At 42.7% G+C, this 17,078-nt stretch overlaps 3 protein-coding genes across 4 annotated transcripts in view; 2 read left to right on the forward strand and 1 right to left on the reverse strand.

Moving 5' to 3' along the window:
- The window catches only part of LOC126565323 (ras-related protein Rab-9B), a 186,638-nt gene extending 170,472 nt beyond the window's left edge, over window positions 1-16,166 (forward strand). The window contains exons 2-4 of one of the 2 annotated variants that reach the window (XM_050222495.1): window positions 13,796-13,889; window positions 13,999-14,135; window positions 15,657-16,166. In XM_050222495.1, coding sequence (XP_050078452.1) covers window positions 13,835-13,889; window positions 13,999-14,135; window positions 15,657-16,166 — 702 coding nt within the window. In that variant the 5' untranslated portion in view covers window positions 13,796-13,834. Of the gene's footprint in view, window positions 1-13,734; window positions 13,890-13,998; window positions 14,136-15,656 lie in introns of those variants that run through there. The other variant, XM_050222494.1, reaches the window with a different exon arrangement.
- Window positions 519-10,329, reverse strand: LOC126564201 (glycerophosphocholine phosphodiesterase GPCPD1). Its single transcript, XM_050221169.1, has 6 exons — window positions 10,054-10,329; window positions 4,427-4,764; window positions 3,589-4,362; window positions 2,835-3,302; window positions 2,619-2,765; window positions 519-706 (listed from the first exon to the last, which is right to left on the reverse strand). The coding sequence occupies exons 1-6, from the start codon at window positions 10,304-10,306 to the stop codon at window positions 521-523; spliced, it is 2,166 nt and encodes a 721-aa protein (XP_050077126.1). The 5' UTR covers window positions 10,307-10,329; the 3' UTR covers window positions 519-520.
- On the forward strand, window positions 7,423-8,834 carry LOC126564911 (CLIP domain-containing serine protease B15). Its single transcript, XM_050222036.1, has 4 exons — window positions 7,423-7,717; window positions 7,792-8,018; window positions 8,113-8,408; window positions 8,477-8,834. The coding sequence occupies exons 1-4, from the start codon at window positions 7,469-7,471 to the stop codon at window positions 8,791-8,793; spliced, it is 1,089 nt and encodes a 362-aa protein (XP_050077993.1). The 5' UTR covers window positions 7,423-7,468; the 3' UTR covers window positions 8,794-8,834.
- Window positions 16,167-17,078: the final 912 nt, after the last annotated feature.

Genomic DNA, 17,078 nt, shown 5'->3' on the forward strand with positions numbered 1-17,078 from the left:
TCGGTGAGGATGGTGCACAGAATTAGAGAAGAAGTTTTTTAATTATTACTAGAATAAATCTTTTTTTTCCTTCATTGAACCCGCATTTAGTGCACATCGGCTGGTTGCCGCTGTGATTTGTGATAGCATGAAAAACAACAAAAATGAAACGAAACACACCCCAATAATAATAATATCAATCTCATGTACAATGGCCTGTCCAGATGCTATAATTGGTCATATTCAAATAAACACCTTCTCTAGTCATTCGTTGACACGCAATCCCATCATTTGGTTGTAAATAAATTCGAAATATCATTTCATCATCTCACCACTAACAACCCAATCCGTTTGTTTGGCGATAATGTGAATAAAGCATTCTGGCTAACAACACACCTCATTCGAAGTAAATTGCTCAAAATTTGTTTGTTTGCACATCAAAAATACATCTGTTCAACAGGAAACAGGATATTTTTGCATTTGCCGACTACATTTCTTTGCACTGGTAATAGGTTGGAAAGTGTATTGTAAAGGTAGAACCTTAAATCGATGGCGTAGAGGTGGATAGTGCCGTACCGGTAGATGAAGCCGCTTTGTCCATACTCAGCCGAACGTCCTTATCGTTTAGAAACTCGTGCTGATTCGTTTGCTCGTAACGGTTCTCGATGTTAATCTGCTGCAGCAATGCTGCTTGCGATTCGCGAGCTCCAACTAAAAATACACTTTCCTGGATGGGTGGAAGAAAAAATGTATTCAAATTACTGCTGCTTATAGAATATTTGTTCTATGTGGCCCGGAGATCCTTCTTTATAATAATTCTTTATCGAAGATCGTCTTTTTGCTTGTTGTTGTTCTTTTCTTTTGAATGTCAATTAAAGCTTTAAAAGTACATTATTCAATAAACAATAGAAATATTTTAACTAACATCGCATACATTGACGAAACTTATCACTGACGACACTACACATACTAACGAAATCTCACCCATAAACGCATAGTGCTAACGGAAATAAAAAAAAAAAAACAAAGATATGACACATAAATAATCCCCAGACAAGACATACAACACTCGATACAGGTTGAGACAATAAGGCAGCATCGGTCCGTACAAATAATGCAGATATGTTGCATACTGGAACAAGTATAAGGGACAGGACAAAGACTGGAAGTTTAGAACGAAAACGAAACACAATAACACACCGCACAACAGCCTCAATCACGGACGCGAGATAGGCCGCATTAGTAAGAGCTTAGGAGAGTCTAGAATCTATTGCTTTTTAGCTTCACTAACGGTGGGTTGTTGCGATACCGTAACACCCTCAGAACTGTTCACACTAACAGCACCATCACCCTCCTCCACCTGCAATGATGTCGCATGATAGGGAGAAAGACAAAAAGAGAAAAAAGAAAGGAACAATATACATACATCACACGATCATTGTGGATGAAGTTTGTGGAGCAATGAGTAGCGCTTTTGGGTGGGCAATGTAATTGTAATGTGAATTCCAAGAAATGTTTGAGGGCGGAACAAAACGCATGGCGTACGTACACGTGAGTTGGCGCAACAGGGAATGCTTTGAATTCTTGATCAGAAAATGGTAGAACAAAACATACATAAGGTAACAAAAAGAACAAAAACCAAAACGTTGAAACACTCACAACAGCACAAATAAAGGGGTGACAAGACAACAAGGCGATGTAATAGTGCTAAGCTATCAGATATACTTACATACAGACACCAATTTTTGTGACCTTTAATTGGAGGGTTTAAAAACTTCAAAAGCTTCAAAAAGCATTGATTTGATTAAATGAAGAAAGTATCCTAAACGAATCTAAACTGTACATGGAACTGATAAATTGTGACCGTGGATGGTTTCATATGGGAAATAATAGGACTTGGCAAAAAACATATAACATTCTAAACATTTACGGGCAACGGAGAGATTTTTAACACTTTACTAGGTATTTTTGAATTTATTCTTAAGTTTTTTTTTATAATTTTCCATTTACCTCTGAAACTGACCCGCAGTTTTACAGTTTCCGAAATGTCGTGGGATTTCTCAAAATAATTTTTGACGATTTCATGAATATTTTTGACATTTGTACAAATATGCGGAAGACCAATTTCTGTAGCAATTATGATTTTTACTATGTTTTCAAGTTTTAGTATAACAAAAAAAATGTTTTTATACTAACACAAAATATCGAAATAAATCCAGAAATATTTGGGAATCGGGGAAAAAATCGTGGGGTAGATTCAACAACACATGGAAGAATTTCGAAAAATTTCTATCTGATACCAAAAATATCCAGGAATACGTTAAAAACTTCACGATACACCATGTAACATATCACAATAATAAAAATATATACACAAAACAAGAAAAAAACTGCAAACTCGGAAAAAACACTAATAAATCAATAGGAAAAACATTAAAAATTAAAATCAACATACAAAAGAAAACAGCAAGCAACTTATTTAGCAATCAATTGATCAATTGAGCCAATGAATGGAATAATAAGATTGGAGAAGCATTTCGAGCAGAAATGAACGATCGTATCAAGGGTAGCAAAATTATCAAGCGATCGTGCACTGAAGGTGTCCAGAAGCTGTCGGGTCGGAATATCGAAATACTTACCTTAATCGCCTTGTCCGAGTAAATGTCCATCTTATCGTAGATGATTGCATGTATACCGAGGCTCTTTAAATGCTTAATCGTATCCTTACAATTATTGTCATCGCCCCAGCAAAAAATGATCAGCCCTTTCTCGGTGGCCAGATTCACCTACAAATAAGCACAATTTACGTTACATTTTTCAACAAAGCATCCAACAGTACATTCTTTATCGCTTACCTGTGTTTGATCGCGCAACAAATCCTCGGTATGTGCCACAATACCCAACAGTTCGGTCGCATACGCATTGCGCACTGCCATCTCGATCGAGTTGCAGCGAGGATCGTGATAGCTCGGGTATCGGCTTGTTACACCAAGCGTTAGGAACATTACCGGATAGAGGTTCTGCTTGAGGCGCAGCATCGTGCAGATATCGGCATCGAAGCACGAAAACACAATCCGACGGTCACCGGCTTTCTCTAGCACCACGCGCAATATGCAATCGACGTAAAGGTTCGAATCGAATGTCATTTCCGATTCCATCCGGCCATCCTTCAGCTTCTGTGACCACTTGATCTCGATGTTAAAGCCACAGTGTGGATCTATCTGTTCGAGCGCCTCGGCCAGCTGAGGGAACGGTTGATGCTCTTCCAGATCCTCGTCGAAGAATTTGGCCTCACGATTTCTACCCTCCACCACGTGGTAGACCTGTATCCGGTGAAGGGGTTTGGGAAGAGGTGGAGTGTGGAGGGAGGTTTGCGTTTTTACCAAGGGTGTAATCAATCGCGTGCGACATAATGCACAATGCTCATATACATTTGTGGGTTGATTGGTTGATCGTTATTATGAATTGGATATTTTCAACATTTGAACTTTAGATCATAGAATGTCTTCAAGTAATATTTGGAAATAATGGTCCAAAATGCTGACAATAGAAATCTTGTAACCCTCGAGCCAAATGAGGATGAAGAAATGGATACTTGTTTACATTTACCTTAAGGTTCCTGAGCTGCTCTAGCGTTAGTTCGCGCATCGGCAGTTCCAGCATATCGTTCGTTTCGAGTGTGGTTTTGCGCTTCAACGATACGTAGATATCGAAATCATGATAGATCACTGGCACCAGATCCTTGCTTAGTTGTACATCAAACTCCACCATATCGGCACCGTGCGCGACTGCCTTCTTTAGCGAAGCGATCGTGTTCTCACGGATCACATTACCATCGCTCGCCTTGAAGCTGGTGCCAGATCCACGATGGCCCACGTCCAGCCCAGTCCAACGCTTGTTCCAGTACCGAATGTACGATCGGTCCAGGGTGCACCGTGAAGGAAGCAGAGGCGTTATCTTCAGATATTCGATGCGCATCATGCCCAGTGGACGATGCTTGCTAGCACACGTAACCGGCAACTCCAGGACACCTTCGGATTTTTTCAGGAAGTTTGGTAGAATGTAATGATAGCCCAGATGGTACGGTGGCTCGTCTTCCTTCGACTTGGAACTGTACGTGTAGAGATCGACCAGGTAGGCCACATTCTCCGGCTCAGCTACCGTTACGTTGTAGATGAGAAAATCGTCCTTCTGGTATGGACAGCCGAACTGTGTCTGTTGCTCATAGCAAGAATTCGGATTGCGAAGTGAGGTCACCTCCGTGAAGGAGTAGGTGGTCGCAGATTCTGCACCATTCTCACGCGTATCATTTGAAAGTGATTCTTCCAGTAACGAAGACAGATTTTGGGATTCCGCATTAATGCGTAGATTCATTGTTGTTATCTAGAAGAAGTAAGAGAATTTTTAGCACGTATTTTAAAAATTGTGGCGAAACAAGCATTCCTACCTTCACATACAGCAAACGATTTTTGATACGTTCCTTCACCGAGAACGGATTATCGAAGAACTTAAACTGCATAATGGTCTCGGTGGTAAGCCAACCCTTATCCAGCTTAACGTTTCCTTCAATATCACCGAGCGTATCGATCTTTGGTTGGACCTTACCAACATTTACGTCCTCGTCCGCCAGGTCAATTGGAACTTGTCGGGGCACGATGTGGGTTTCGAAGCGACGCACGTGCACATTTCCGCTGGTTGGATCGACCGAACAGATCAGGTACCGATACTTCACAGAAGCATCACGAGGTAGTTCCGTCTCAAGACGCCAGATATTTCTATCACCATCTGAAAATAAATTAACAGCAGCATAATTTATCATGCAAATTATGCACAATTTTTGAATGGTAGATAGCTAGTACGAAGGAAATTTTTATGACATACAATCATTTCATGCTTAAATGGAACGACACTCAACGAAGGTGCATGCCATTTCATACAGCTCGTTAGACATATTGTCGCAATTGAATTACGCCACTAGAAAGTCGTGACTCGTGCTGAATCGAATCAAATTGTGTGCATGCAATTTAATACACTGTCGGCATTCCTCTGCTTCCACACGCCGGAAGAGGAATGGTTTGATGACCTATGCAACAGCGTACGGGAAACGTTTAAAAAAAAGCAAACGCCGAACTTATGCCAGTGTTTTCCAACGAATGTACAGTTATATGAGGTGTTTTGTTTAAACTTTAATCAACAGATATCAAATTCAAACAAAGGTTTTTTCGGTTTCTATCATTCCACTGAGCGTATATAATAAGTATATTGTATCATATGTTGTGGAAGCGATTTCCATATGGAATGAAGAATTATCATCAGTTTGGTATTTAAGTTTTCATACTGAATTCTTGGCTTCTTGGCTTAAATGAGTTTTTGTGAAATTTTCTGGAATTAAAATCACGCTTTTTGAGAACCTGGCGCATACACAAGCTACCAATACGAGCTGCTAAAATCTGAGTTTTGCTATGTTTTGACAGTTTCACTCGTCGATTTCAACAGTTTGTGGTCCGGGGGTTAATGGCTTACTAGACTTGCTGATACCACTGCTTCCACATGGATAGTCAGCCCTCAATACGGATGAACGGTCCAATCCTGCCGTGTGAAGACGAAGACCGGCGCTACTGTTACCTCTACCACCGGGACGCCACAGGATTATAAAGTATATACCAGATTTTTGAGGATAGAATTGAAAAAATCCGAAAAATTGAACAACTCGTTGAAATTGGAGAGTAAATTAAGTTTCAAAAATTTAAATCTCGGCAAACATACTCTCAATTACACTCACAAAAACTTTGTAATGACTAATTAGACTTATTAGTTGAACCAGGATAACTATCAGACATTGCATTATATATCGCGGAATCCAACTCACTGCCTTCGTTTTGAATGAAAATTATATAATTTCTTTGGGTGGAAGGATATCGGCAATCAACGCTAGTCCGAAATATTGAAGCTAGTCAGCATCGAAACAAACAATAAAGGCGAGGAATACACTTCCACCCCAATTTCATACACCAGTTGTGAAAATGGGTCACTACCGGTTGCAGCCGCCATTAGTTTTCATCATGAAAACGGGAAGCTGAACTCTGTCACGAGCAAAACGTTGTACAAAGTAAACATCATTCAATGTGTAGAATGCGTCTGGATGAAAGTAATATCCCGTCTGCAACAATTCATCCCCTGTCCCTCCTCGTATTATTCTAATCCCTGACCCAGTGGACGACATCAACAGGAAAAGGGCAGCTACCGTTGTCAATCAACGGCTTGTCGGCATGGTGTAAACAATTTCATGTCCCATTCGGTGGGAGGATTCAACCCTACCCATTGTAGGTAGTGCGCTTCAAAGCGGTTATTCAAACAGAGTGCAGACGGTGTATGATTTTGCTGCTCGTTGCTACCGTTGCTACCGTACAGACGCGAACCAATGTAGTGGAACAGACATGATTGAGGTCAACAAATACCTGTGTGATTCTCCTAACGAAGTAGAAGGACCTCTCGTAATAATCGAGTTACGAGCGTACACTTCGTTGTCGTGCTGGTGGGGAAGGTTCGATCTTGAACTTGAATGAATGTTTAGCACAAGCACGTGGGCAGGGAGTCAATGATCCGATATGGAAGTACGCTTCTTTAGCTGGATGTGAGGGTAATTGGGCTTGATTTTCTAAAGCATTATTTAAGTATGACGGCTTGATTCCGTGATATGTATTTCTACCTAGGTCTTTAAACCCCTGATATCAGTAAAACAGGTTTAAAGTACCATTTTTTTTTGGCTCCGAGCTCTACTTAGCGGGGAGTTTTTTGTGTGTTTTAATTCGAAACTGAGTGTGGTTTACACTCCTCTGTACGCGTATAAATGAACTAAGAGAATGATCATGATTGGCTGTTAGGTGGTATTTCCCGGCAGCAGCAAACTCTTCGGACAGAAGTGACCGGTGCAGAGAAAGCTTGGAGAATTCAAAGTATCGCGGCACGGAGGGGACACGACATGCGTTAAACAAATAAACAGAAATCTTCTATTACAAGCCGGGGAATTCCCCATCCAGGGCTAACATACAACCACACTCGTACTTGATCGTCATAGATCCTCACATTATCTGTGCATCCCGCAAGTCGCTCGGGCAGAGATTAAGCCCTACGCGTAAGATCGCGCTTTATTTTTTTGGTTCAACGTTGTCTCTCTATCTATCCTTTTCTTCCTATGAGGCCTACAAAGGGAAACACCACAGCGCGTCTGAACCAGATGATGTGATTGTGTACGATTTCATTCGCACCGTACACCGGGTTTTAATCCGCGATTGCACGTATTGGTAGGCTTAGCGGTTTCTTCGGGCTTTTGGAATATTGGTGAAATCCCTATCACGCTCGATCCCGCACAACCGGTCCCGTCAGTGGGGCAAAACGGTGTTGATAATCTTGCGGGTTGTGTTGTGTGTCGATTATTTTTGCGTACCTTGGCGTGCTGCTGCCTTGCACGTTAGTTGCACGGAGCACAATGAGGTGGTTAGTTTGTTCAATCGTGTCCTTGTCGCTGGTGCTGGCTGTGGTCGGCGAGTTGCTCAACAGTGGCGATGCGTGTAAAACACCGTCCGGTACGGCGGGCATTTGTGAACCGGTGAAAAATTGTACGTACGTGCGGAAGATTCTGCAAAGTCCGGACTTTTCCCACTACGACACAAACTATCTGGAAACGTTACAATGTGGCGAAATGAAGATTCCGATGAGGAAGAAGCCTATTCCCTTGGTGAGTGTAGATTGAAACTCACAAGTGAACGCAAAACAAACCTGTTATTAACTTATTTATATTCTCTGCCCTAGCTGTGCTGTCCAAAGTTTGGCAATGCACCTACGTGCGGAGCGCAGCATATAGCCGATCGAATCTATTTCGGCGAGGAAACGGAACGGGGCGAACATCCGTGGGCTGCCCTGTTGTTCTACAACGTTGGCAGAAACCGTACCGTGCCAAAGTGTGGTGGTGCGCTCGTTTCGGAGCGGTATGTGATAACGGCTGCACACTGCACCGTAGACAAACCGAACTGGAAGCTGTGAGTTGACTGCTGTGACCGGCAGGTTTGAATGTGTTTGAATGTCGCCCAGTGTACCAGAGGAAGAATAATGCAAAATCCTTCTTTCCTCCAGACTGTATGTCCGTTTCAATGAATTCAACACGTCCAGCCCGGATAACTGTACCACGGTGGAAAACGATGAGGTCATCTGCCGTGAAGACTACGCGGTGGAAACGATTACTCCGCACCCCGACTACGACATGTACAACATTTCGCGTCCCAATGACATCTGTATCCTACGGCTTGCTTCCGATGTCACGTTCAATGACTACGTACGTCCCATCTGTTTGCCGTTCGATCTCGCCATACAACAGCTTCCAGTAGCGGATGAAATCTTCACCGTTACCGGTTGGGGAGAAACAGAAGAGAGTAAGTGGTGTGTCACCGTTATGCTGCTTGATACTTGATACTAAACTTAATGTACGTGTGTTCTGCAGGAAGGCCCAGTGACGTACAGAAACACGTGGATTTGCCCGGATTGGAAAATGAAGCCTGCAATTCAGTATATGCCGTGGCAAACGTTACCCTTACGGATCGACAATTGTGTATCGGTGGGTTGAATGGTTCTGATTCCTGCCGGGGAGATTCCGGAGGACCATTGATGCGAGAAGTTGGTGGTGGCTGGTACCTTGTAGGTGTGGTCAGTTTTGGGGCACGGTTTTGTGGTACGCAAAATTTGCCCGGGGTGTATACAAACATCGCAAAATATTTGGACTGGATGGAGACGGTTATGTTCGTGGAACAATATTTGTAGGCGTGATAGACAATAAAAAAGCAAAAAAACTCATCGAACGGATGTTAATGGAACTGGTTTTTGATAAAGAAATTCAAAAGAGAAAGCCTATGTTGAGGTTTACCTAGTTTTAGACATGATAATTAATAAGTTATAGATAGTGGTGACCAGACATAGATACGGACGAAATAGCTTTTAGTTAAATAATAGGACAAAGCTATCATTCGTTGAAAGCTGGTGAGCCAAGTTAACGATCGTGATAAAGTTGTAAAGAATAATAAATTTACTAACGGGCGTAGTGCCACTTGGGAACTATTAGCGACTATTGCACCAAGATAAAGCAAGACTTGCCAAGAAAACCAATACCTTTGAAAATTATAAACACGTAAATTAATCAAGGTAATGTAATGTCAAAACGGGTAAAGAAACTGCAAGCGACTCATATGAAAAAAAAAGAAAACAAGCTCCCTCCATCAACGATACAGAACATTTAATTTCACCGGACAAAGTTTACGTTGTTCTCGGGAGAGTAAAGTTTGAAGGTTCAAACCAAGCATCTGTCTGATTGTTTAAAGTTTGTATCTTTGGCGCGTTTAGGTTTCAAAATCTCGCCTATTTCATTGAAATTGGTATTACAATTAAAAACGGAGTTTATTTCGTTTTATAACGCAGTTTTGAAGGACCATGTCTTAATAAAGGTCAACTACTCTCAAGATCAAATATGATCCTACAGCAGAAACGAGCCCTGTCAATCATTAAGTCGTACTCAACGATGCTTGATTCAAGACATAAGGTTATGGCTCTAAGATTTGTATCTTCTGGTAGACCGGACCAGAGTCTGTCAGTCAATGTGGCATGTGCACGTCCGAAAGACGTTTTCTTGCTTGCAAACTGATAACCTTGTAGTACTAGTTTTCCTGGCTTGGGGGTTATGCTGTCGATCTTTACACAAAAGATCCGGTATTAAATCCATCTCAACGACTGTACATCGTTGTTGTTTCTCCATTGTAAATGGCTCCATTTAGTAATGAAGTAAAAGAAAAAAAAAACAGTTGCTGCCGTAGGGCCTTGGGAGTATCTTATCCACTTTCATTTGTGTCACCCGTTGTTCTCATTCTAGCAAATCTGGCAGGTCTCCTCGGAAAGGCGTCGTAAAATCTGTTCCAAAGACCACACTTAACACAAGCAATGTCGAAGAACACGACAATACGAGCAACCATCAACTAAATACCACCTTAAAAGTTCATCTCAAAATGATTTCCATTTCTGGAACTAACTTACCATTTTCTGGATGCAACTGCACACACTGCTCCGGGTCCCAGTTTCCCAGGGATTCACAACCGCCCGTAATGGCAATTGTTTCATCCTTCAGCAAATCGCACGTTACCAGCACGCGGAACGTATATCGCCGATCGCCAACAGGGGTCGGTTGCTTTGGTTTCTTCACGGACGTATCAGACGTCTTCTGAGATCCGCCGGACGTAGATGGATTCTTTGCATCGCCATTTTCTTCTAAAAACCACCAACGCTGCATTATGTTTCTGTTGTTGTGTACTTGAACGCGCGAAGGGACAAAAACTATAATGGAGAATTACAATAAGAAAATTCAGAAAAATCGAAACAAAACTGTATAAGTCGTTTAATCTGTTGGTTTGTATTGCTAACATTGAATCTTTCACACACGAGATAACAGCTTTCCAGCAGCTGATAGCTCCTCCTAGCTGACTTCAATTACTGTTGACCATGGGCTTGTGAGTGTTGATAAAGCTCTGACGGGATGAACGACCGCATGTGCAGGCGATGGAAGACTGAATGCCGATGGCGCCAGAAAACAATTACTTGCTGCCGGGAAGATTGCTCCGCCGGAAAACCATTCCCCAAGTGGTTCGACAATTATGCGTCCTTTGAACAGTCATGCTGTCACGTCCATGGTCCGTCCCGTGATACCACGAGACGATCATGGGACGCTGATAAACGCACGAAGTCTCTCAACAGCTGTCCACCTACAGTGAGCGTCACGTGTATTTATGTTATCAACGTGAACAAACAAACACATCTCGTTACTCCGGGTGAGTTGGTCTCACTGTAAGGCGAGGCCACATTTGCCGAGCGTTGACAACAACAGTCAAGGGTTTCTATCATTACCAGCTCAAGAGACAGCCTACACAGACGAATGTCTTTCTATCAAACAAGATATACCATTAACAACCAATCCTAGCAGGTGATATTGTTGTCTAGTACAGCTTTGCTAAGGGCCCAGTTTTTATTGATACTTATACTGCCCCTAACAGCCGGCCAGGTGAGCATGATTTGACGGATCATGCTTTGCTTGTACTAGCAAATACTTCTAAATATATCTTGCCCTAAAATTATCTGAGACGAACGAAAGTATGACTGCCAGGTAGCGGAGAGCTGTTTTTGGCCATTCAACCTAAGAAACAGGAAGTGCACCCAAGCCGAGTATGGGTAAGTGCAGCGTGTGCCACTTTTGGCGCGCGAAGCGTAAACAGAACCGTCACCAAATTTTTGCTCGGCAGCATGGTACTACTCAAGTCACGTGACCGGTCAGCGGTATGCCGTCGGCGATCACAACCAATCAGACTCGGCCAGTGATCATGCGCGCTCAGCAACGAAATAGCTCGATAAACCGGTTTCCGATCAAAACATTCACTTTCTTCACCCTGTACCTGCCAAACGAAACTCCCGTCGGCGGTCCGCTGCATTCCGTGAGTGAGAAGTAAATTACCGCTATATCCGTTGGAGCATTTAATGGCTATTCCAAAGTATCGCGCCATTTCCTGGCCATGATAAGCAGAAGCAAACTGAACATCCTCCTTGAAGACGGTTGTGGTAGTAGTTGCCGTTTGAACAAGGGCACAATAACCATGGAAACGCAATCGACTAGCAACTCCTATTCTAGCAATCCTTGAACACATGGATAATTATTCCCGCTTCAAAAAGTTACCATCGAGTTGTGTATGGCCAAAATTGCATAACTTGTAAAACTCTTTTTCATGCACTATTTTCGTCTCACAATTGTAGCCCTGGGAAAAGGGAATTCCTTCATTTTTGCGCATTTGATCTTTGTCCTCTAAAAGGGAAAATCAATCACCAATTCCCATACTACTGCATCGCTTACCTTCTTTGGTTTGGTCTGGCTAAAGATGACAGATTTTTCGAAGCTTAACCAATGGATAATCCTTTGTTTACGTTACTTCCCAGGCAATGTACTTTGCGTCGAACAGAATATATGCAGTTTTGGCACAGAAAAAAAAAACGCACATGCACACAAAACTTCTTTGTTGCTTGCTTTTAATTTAGTTGAAACTAATAACACACCCAGCACGCGAAGGAAAGCCAGTGGCTGCAGAAGGGGGGTAAACGGCACACTTGGATGATGGAAGTTAAACTTTACTACGGGATTGGGAGCGGGATAGCGAAAACACTTTTCATCGTGGAACGATGGCGCGACAGACACTACCGACCGATTGACGGGGAAAACAAAAACAGTCTCGCGCTTGTCGGCCACAGACCAAAGCTTTGGTTGTTGATTAACTTCCCACCGCCACGAAAAAAAATCGTGACGTGTCGTTTTCGCGTGTACAATGAAAATCAGCACATTTCGAACAGTTTGCGTAGGGTTTTCTTTAAGGGGAAAAGATAGCGTTTACGGCACGATGTGAGGTAGCGCACTGCAGCAGCGAAAATTCCCTACCGGATAACAGTTCTGAATGCTGGCACCCGAGTTATATACACAATAGCACCATCGTTCGCTAAAACGAAACGATTTTCTGTACTGCCTTATTTCGCCGTATCAGCAAAGCGCACGAGTAGACCTTCGCGCGACAACGATGTTGGGAACAATAGTAGGAAAAGACAAAATAATATAAAATGACTGTCCCTCTAGGAGGATACATCACAGCTGACAGCAAAGAAAACAACAGCTGACCGAAAGCGTTTACTTTATCCCGTTGAGTACTGTGGCCAGTTTTCCGACAAAAAGCCGATGTTTGACAGCGGCGAACTGCGTCTCGTTTCCACTATCCTCTGTCTCGCTCTTTTATTTTCAAGTAAAAGATATACGCGTACTTGCTCGTGGTCAATTAACGTGTTCCTACGAACAGATCTGTGAATAGCAGTGGTTCACCGTGTTTACTGTACAGGACCGATATGTCCGTGATGGAAACTTAATCGATTAAGCTTTAGTTATTTGTAGTGTCTTCTGTGTCGCGTTCTATTGTGTTGGTGAATTGTTTTTTTCTTCTTGTGCGGTCGTGGGTTGTGGGGCACGTGAAAAACATCTATCCCACTCCCACCTAATTGTTGGCAGTCGTAAATGTTTTCGCAATCTTCATGATCACTGGCCCTAGGTGATGTTGCTGTCTGCTGCGCACACTAACACGGAATATCACAAATTCTGATGTCATCCGCAAAATTTCAGCGCATATATCCGGTTCGATTGTTGAATTGGTGTTTATTGTTTATGTTGGTTGGCTGTTGCTAGAGGCATTGCAAGTGTATTTAGTGTGATGCTGCATTGTTGTGTTGAAGGTGTGTATGTGTGTGCACCTTGCTGGAAGATTGTTTGGAATTGATTGAGTTGGTGCTGGGTCGTAATAGTTGGGCACCATCGTCATCATCGCCTCTTGGTCAAAGTTTATGTGCATAGTAAACGAGAAGTGACCACCGGGGGAAGTGCAACAAACCGTGTGCGGTCAACGACGGATTGCCAAGCAGTGTTGAGTGCATGTGTGTATATTTATGAGTTTGTAGTGGGCACGGTCATCGAGCGAGTGCGTTCAGGCCCCCGGAACGCATAAAAGGTGAATATTACGACGATCACCACCACCAAGCACGGTGTAGCATAATTCTTCTTTCGTCGAGGCCATTCGCGCGGTTGCTCATGGTTCAGTGATTTGCAGCATAAACAATTACCGTACACTGTCTCAACGAGAAAGAGAGAGGGGACCCCACACAAGAAAAAGCCTCCTGAGAACAAAGAAACTGGGGAGAGAAAGCATAGAAATAATAACAAAAAAAAAGGGTAACATAGCAGGCCAAGATGACGAATATGAGACCGCCGAGTAAAAACATACTGCTAAAAGTGGTCATTCTAGGTAAGTGGTGCTGGGGCGTAAAAACGTCCCACAAATCATTATATCGACCTAACACACGAAAACCTAATGAATGCTTTCATTCAATTGTCTCGCGTATAATTTCTTTCAGGCGACGGCAATGTCGGCAAAAGCTGTCTAATGAATCGTTTCGTCTCCAATTACTTCGACGCCAACAGCTTTCATACGATCGGTGTGGAATTTCTGAACAAAGATATACAGGTGGACCAGGAACGGTATACGCTGCAGGTGAGCGATGGGGAGGCGTTTGCTGTTAAAATAGTTTTGTCTCCGGAAAGGTTACACAGATAGACACAGTGCCACACAGACACCCACTGCTGGCCAAAGTAAAGCAAACAAACCCCCCCCCCCCCCCTCCCGCCACACACAACAAATTAACGAAAGCTTATCTGCTGTACGGCCCCGGTGGTACGGTGATGATGATGAAGGAGATGGTGAAGAATCGCGATTAGGTCGGTGTGTTTGGGTCATGTTGTTGCGGCCATTGTCTGTAACCGTGGGGCCCATCTTGCTAGTTGGTGCGCGATTTTATCATCCCAAACAGATGCTTTCGTTTGTTTGGGCCCCGTGCGCGCCTTTCGAAACAAGGTGGTGACCACTATTTTCGCGGTGTTTAAATAATGTCCATCACCAGATGTTGTTAATGGTGGTTACATTTCATGAATCATTCATTGGTTAAGAAAGCGAGGTATTTTTAAGTTAAATTTTTGGCTCACTTTTCTCAAGCACCGTTTAAGCTAAAAGCAATTGAAAATTAATCGGGCCAAATGATGTACTATTTTCAGGTGACGAAGAAATACGATTTTTTGACATTTGCTGAGAGTAACTTTATTCCAATCTGGTTATTGGCATAAAATTGAACACGGAAGCATTTTACTCCGCACAGCCAATGCCTTATCTTGGCTCCATGCTTATCGATACGACGTATTTGAAGATTTTTTTCAAGCGGCCTATTCCCAAAGAAAAAAAAAAATAGTAAGAGAATTAAACAACTGTTTTTGTCGTTTAATTATACATGAAGTAATACTGAAGTAAAATTCAAAGCACACATTTCTTTCCTTCCATATGGCCACATCAGCACAGACGTGACCCAAATGCTAAACGTTTCTAGCCAGGAAAAGGAAACAGCTCGGCCCGTAAAATTGTGTCTTTTCGTTCGGAGCAAATAGCGTGTTCCGGGACTATTAAAGTAAATGCCCGTAAGGTGTACCGAGTGTAGTTTATAGTGCTCTTTTTATGATTGCTAGTTGCAATTTATTCGTAGAGGAAAAATGCTACTGTAGGTAGCATATTAAAAACAGATGAGAACGTCGGCGACATCGTGCGATAAATAATCGTAATCGATTTAATTTCAAAGCTAGTTTAAATATGCATGTTTACAACTTATTTTGCGCCATTCCTTGCCTTCGTACGATATCTACTTTTTTCTTGCTTATTGGTTGCTAAGGGTGATACAAGCCTCTTGATTTTTTCCTTACATTCATCAGCTGTAGTCTGTGGGTAGGTTGCTGTGAGGCAAAGTTGTGCTGGTGCTGGATTATTGATTAGCAAGTTGGCCGTGACGCATCGCTTTCCATAACAAATTGCGTCTGTTTGTATACAAATGTTATTAGTGATTTAGTAAAGCACACAAATGGCACAATTAGAATCGAATTGTGTGAAAATGTTGTTTAGAATTATTTAGTATGCATCACACCGATTTTTTAATCCCTTATTTAACGCATGTTTGTTTTGATTTGTCTTTTTTAGATCTGGGACACAGCCGGCCAGGAACGGTTTCGTGCACTGCGGACACCGTTTTACCGTGGAACCGATATCTGCCTTCTAACGTACGCCATCAACGATCGGCTCAGCTTCCGCGCGTTAGCCAGCTGGCGGGATGAGTTCCTACGATACTACGACGTCAATCCGGACCACTTTCCGTTTGTGGTCGTAGGTACGAAGAATGATTTACCACCGGCCCAACGGGAAGTTACGCCCGAAGAGGTATCCCAATGGTGTCAGGAACATCACGTGACCGCCTACATAGAAACGTCAGCCAAATCGTCGGAAAACGTTGCGACCGCCTTTGCGCTGGCAGTACAGCAATGGCGAAAGCTGGAACGATCGACTGAACGTGAGCTGCGGGCCCAGGGCCACGATACGATCGATCTAATGAAGAGCGTTAATTTGAACGCAAATCGCAATCGGTTCTGCTGTGCTGGAATCGGTCGTCCAAACACGGCTACGATGCAGGACGATGATGATTACCCGAACTGAGCAAATGTCGGTCGGTTGGCGTAGCCGCACGAGTAAGAAGCTTGATAATTATGTGATAAGAAGTTGGGACTTGGAGGAGAGCGGGGTATCCCGAACGGGTGGATACTAGTTAGTAGGGCTCGTGTAAATTTTAACATTAGGGTAATGGGCAGTGATTCGTAAAGTACGCACAAAAAGGAAGTTAACGGAACGATTAGAGTATGCAAAGCAGTTCCATTACTCCCGTTTTCCGCAAACAGCCTGCAAAAGGAACTGTTGTCAGAAAATCGATCTTTACAAGCACAACAGTTCCAGATTTGCGTTCCATGTTCTGGTACGAATGGGACGCGTTTATAACGCTTTTTACGCCTCATTACATACACGCTCATGTGACGCGATGTGATGCAGCATCATCGTATTCGTTCTGCTAATGCTTCAGCTGGCTGAGGTAATTTTAGCGTTTATTTGTTTTGCAGACAACCGTCCCACACGGTCACACACGTACACAGTCATACATGCGGAGAGTAGGTGGCATGGCGTTCGGCAGCGTAACACAATCGGGATGATTGTTTTCTGTTTTGCAGCGAAACGTGTTCATTCGCAAAGGGGTGCTTGTCCTTTGTAAGGCGTAAAGTGCAGTGTTTTTGTTTTGTTTTTGCTACAGATATTCAACGTTTTGTGTTCTTTTCTCTCATCAGATTAAGTAATTTTTATACTTTTTTGCACTTGAAATGCTTTTTACACTATTTATTCAACTTTTTTTTTTGTTTGAGTTGAAAATTGTATGGCTATACAATGGCGAATTCAAAATTTTAACATTGAAGATATTTTTACATATCATGTAATCACACCTTCGGCAGCATTTTAGAAGAGTTTCAATATCCTATTGGACTCTCAATCGTTACCTGGACTTTGTGCAAAACATAAGAATTC

This window comes from Anopheles maculipalpis, chromosome 3RL (genome assembly GCF_943734695.1).
Source record: "Anopheles maculipalpis chromosome 3RL, idAnoMacuDA_375_x, whole genome shotgun sequence".
Taxonomy (NCBI): domain Eukaryota; kingdom Metazoa; phylum Arthropoda; class Insecta; order Diptera; family Culicidae; genus Anopheles; species Anopheles maculipalpis.

What these genes read in the sequence shown, in the direction of transcription:
- LOC126564911 (XM_050222036.1), top strand. Translation starts at nt 7,469, where the DNA reads ATGAGGTGGTTAGTTTGTTCAATCGTGTCCTTGTCGCTGGTGCTGGCT. An exon ending in GGAAGAAGCCTATTCCCTTG is followed by an intron (nt 7,718 to 7,791) that starts GTGAGTGTAGAT and finishes TCTCTGCCCTAG; the next exon opens with CTGTGCTGTCCAAAGTTTGG. An exon ending in GACAAACCGAACTGGAAGCT is followed by an intron (nt 8,019 to 8,112) that starts GTGAGTTGACTG and finishes TCTTTCCTCCAG; the next exon opens with ACTGTATGTCCGTTTCAATG.
- LOC126564201 (XM_050221169.1), bottom strand. Translation starts at nt 10,306, where the DNA reads ATGCAGCGTTGGTGGTTTTTAGAAGAAAATGGCGATGCAAAGAATCCA. An exon ending in ATCGTTTGCTGTATGTGAAG is followed by an intron (nt 4,363 to 4,426) that starts GTAGGAATGCTT and finishes TACTTCTTCTAG; the next exon opens with ATAACAACAATGAATCTACG. An exon ending in AGCAGCTCAGGAACCTTAAG is followed by an intron (nt 3,303 to 3,588) that starts GTAAATGTAAAC and finishes CACCGGATACAG; the next exon opens with GTCTACCACGTGGTGGAGGG.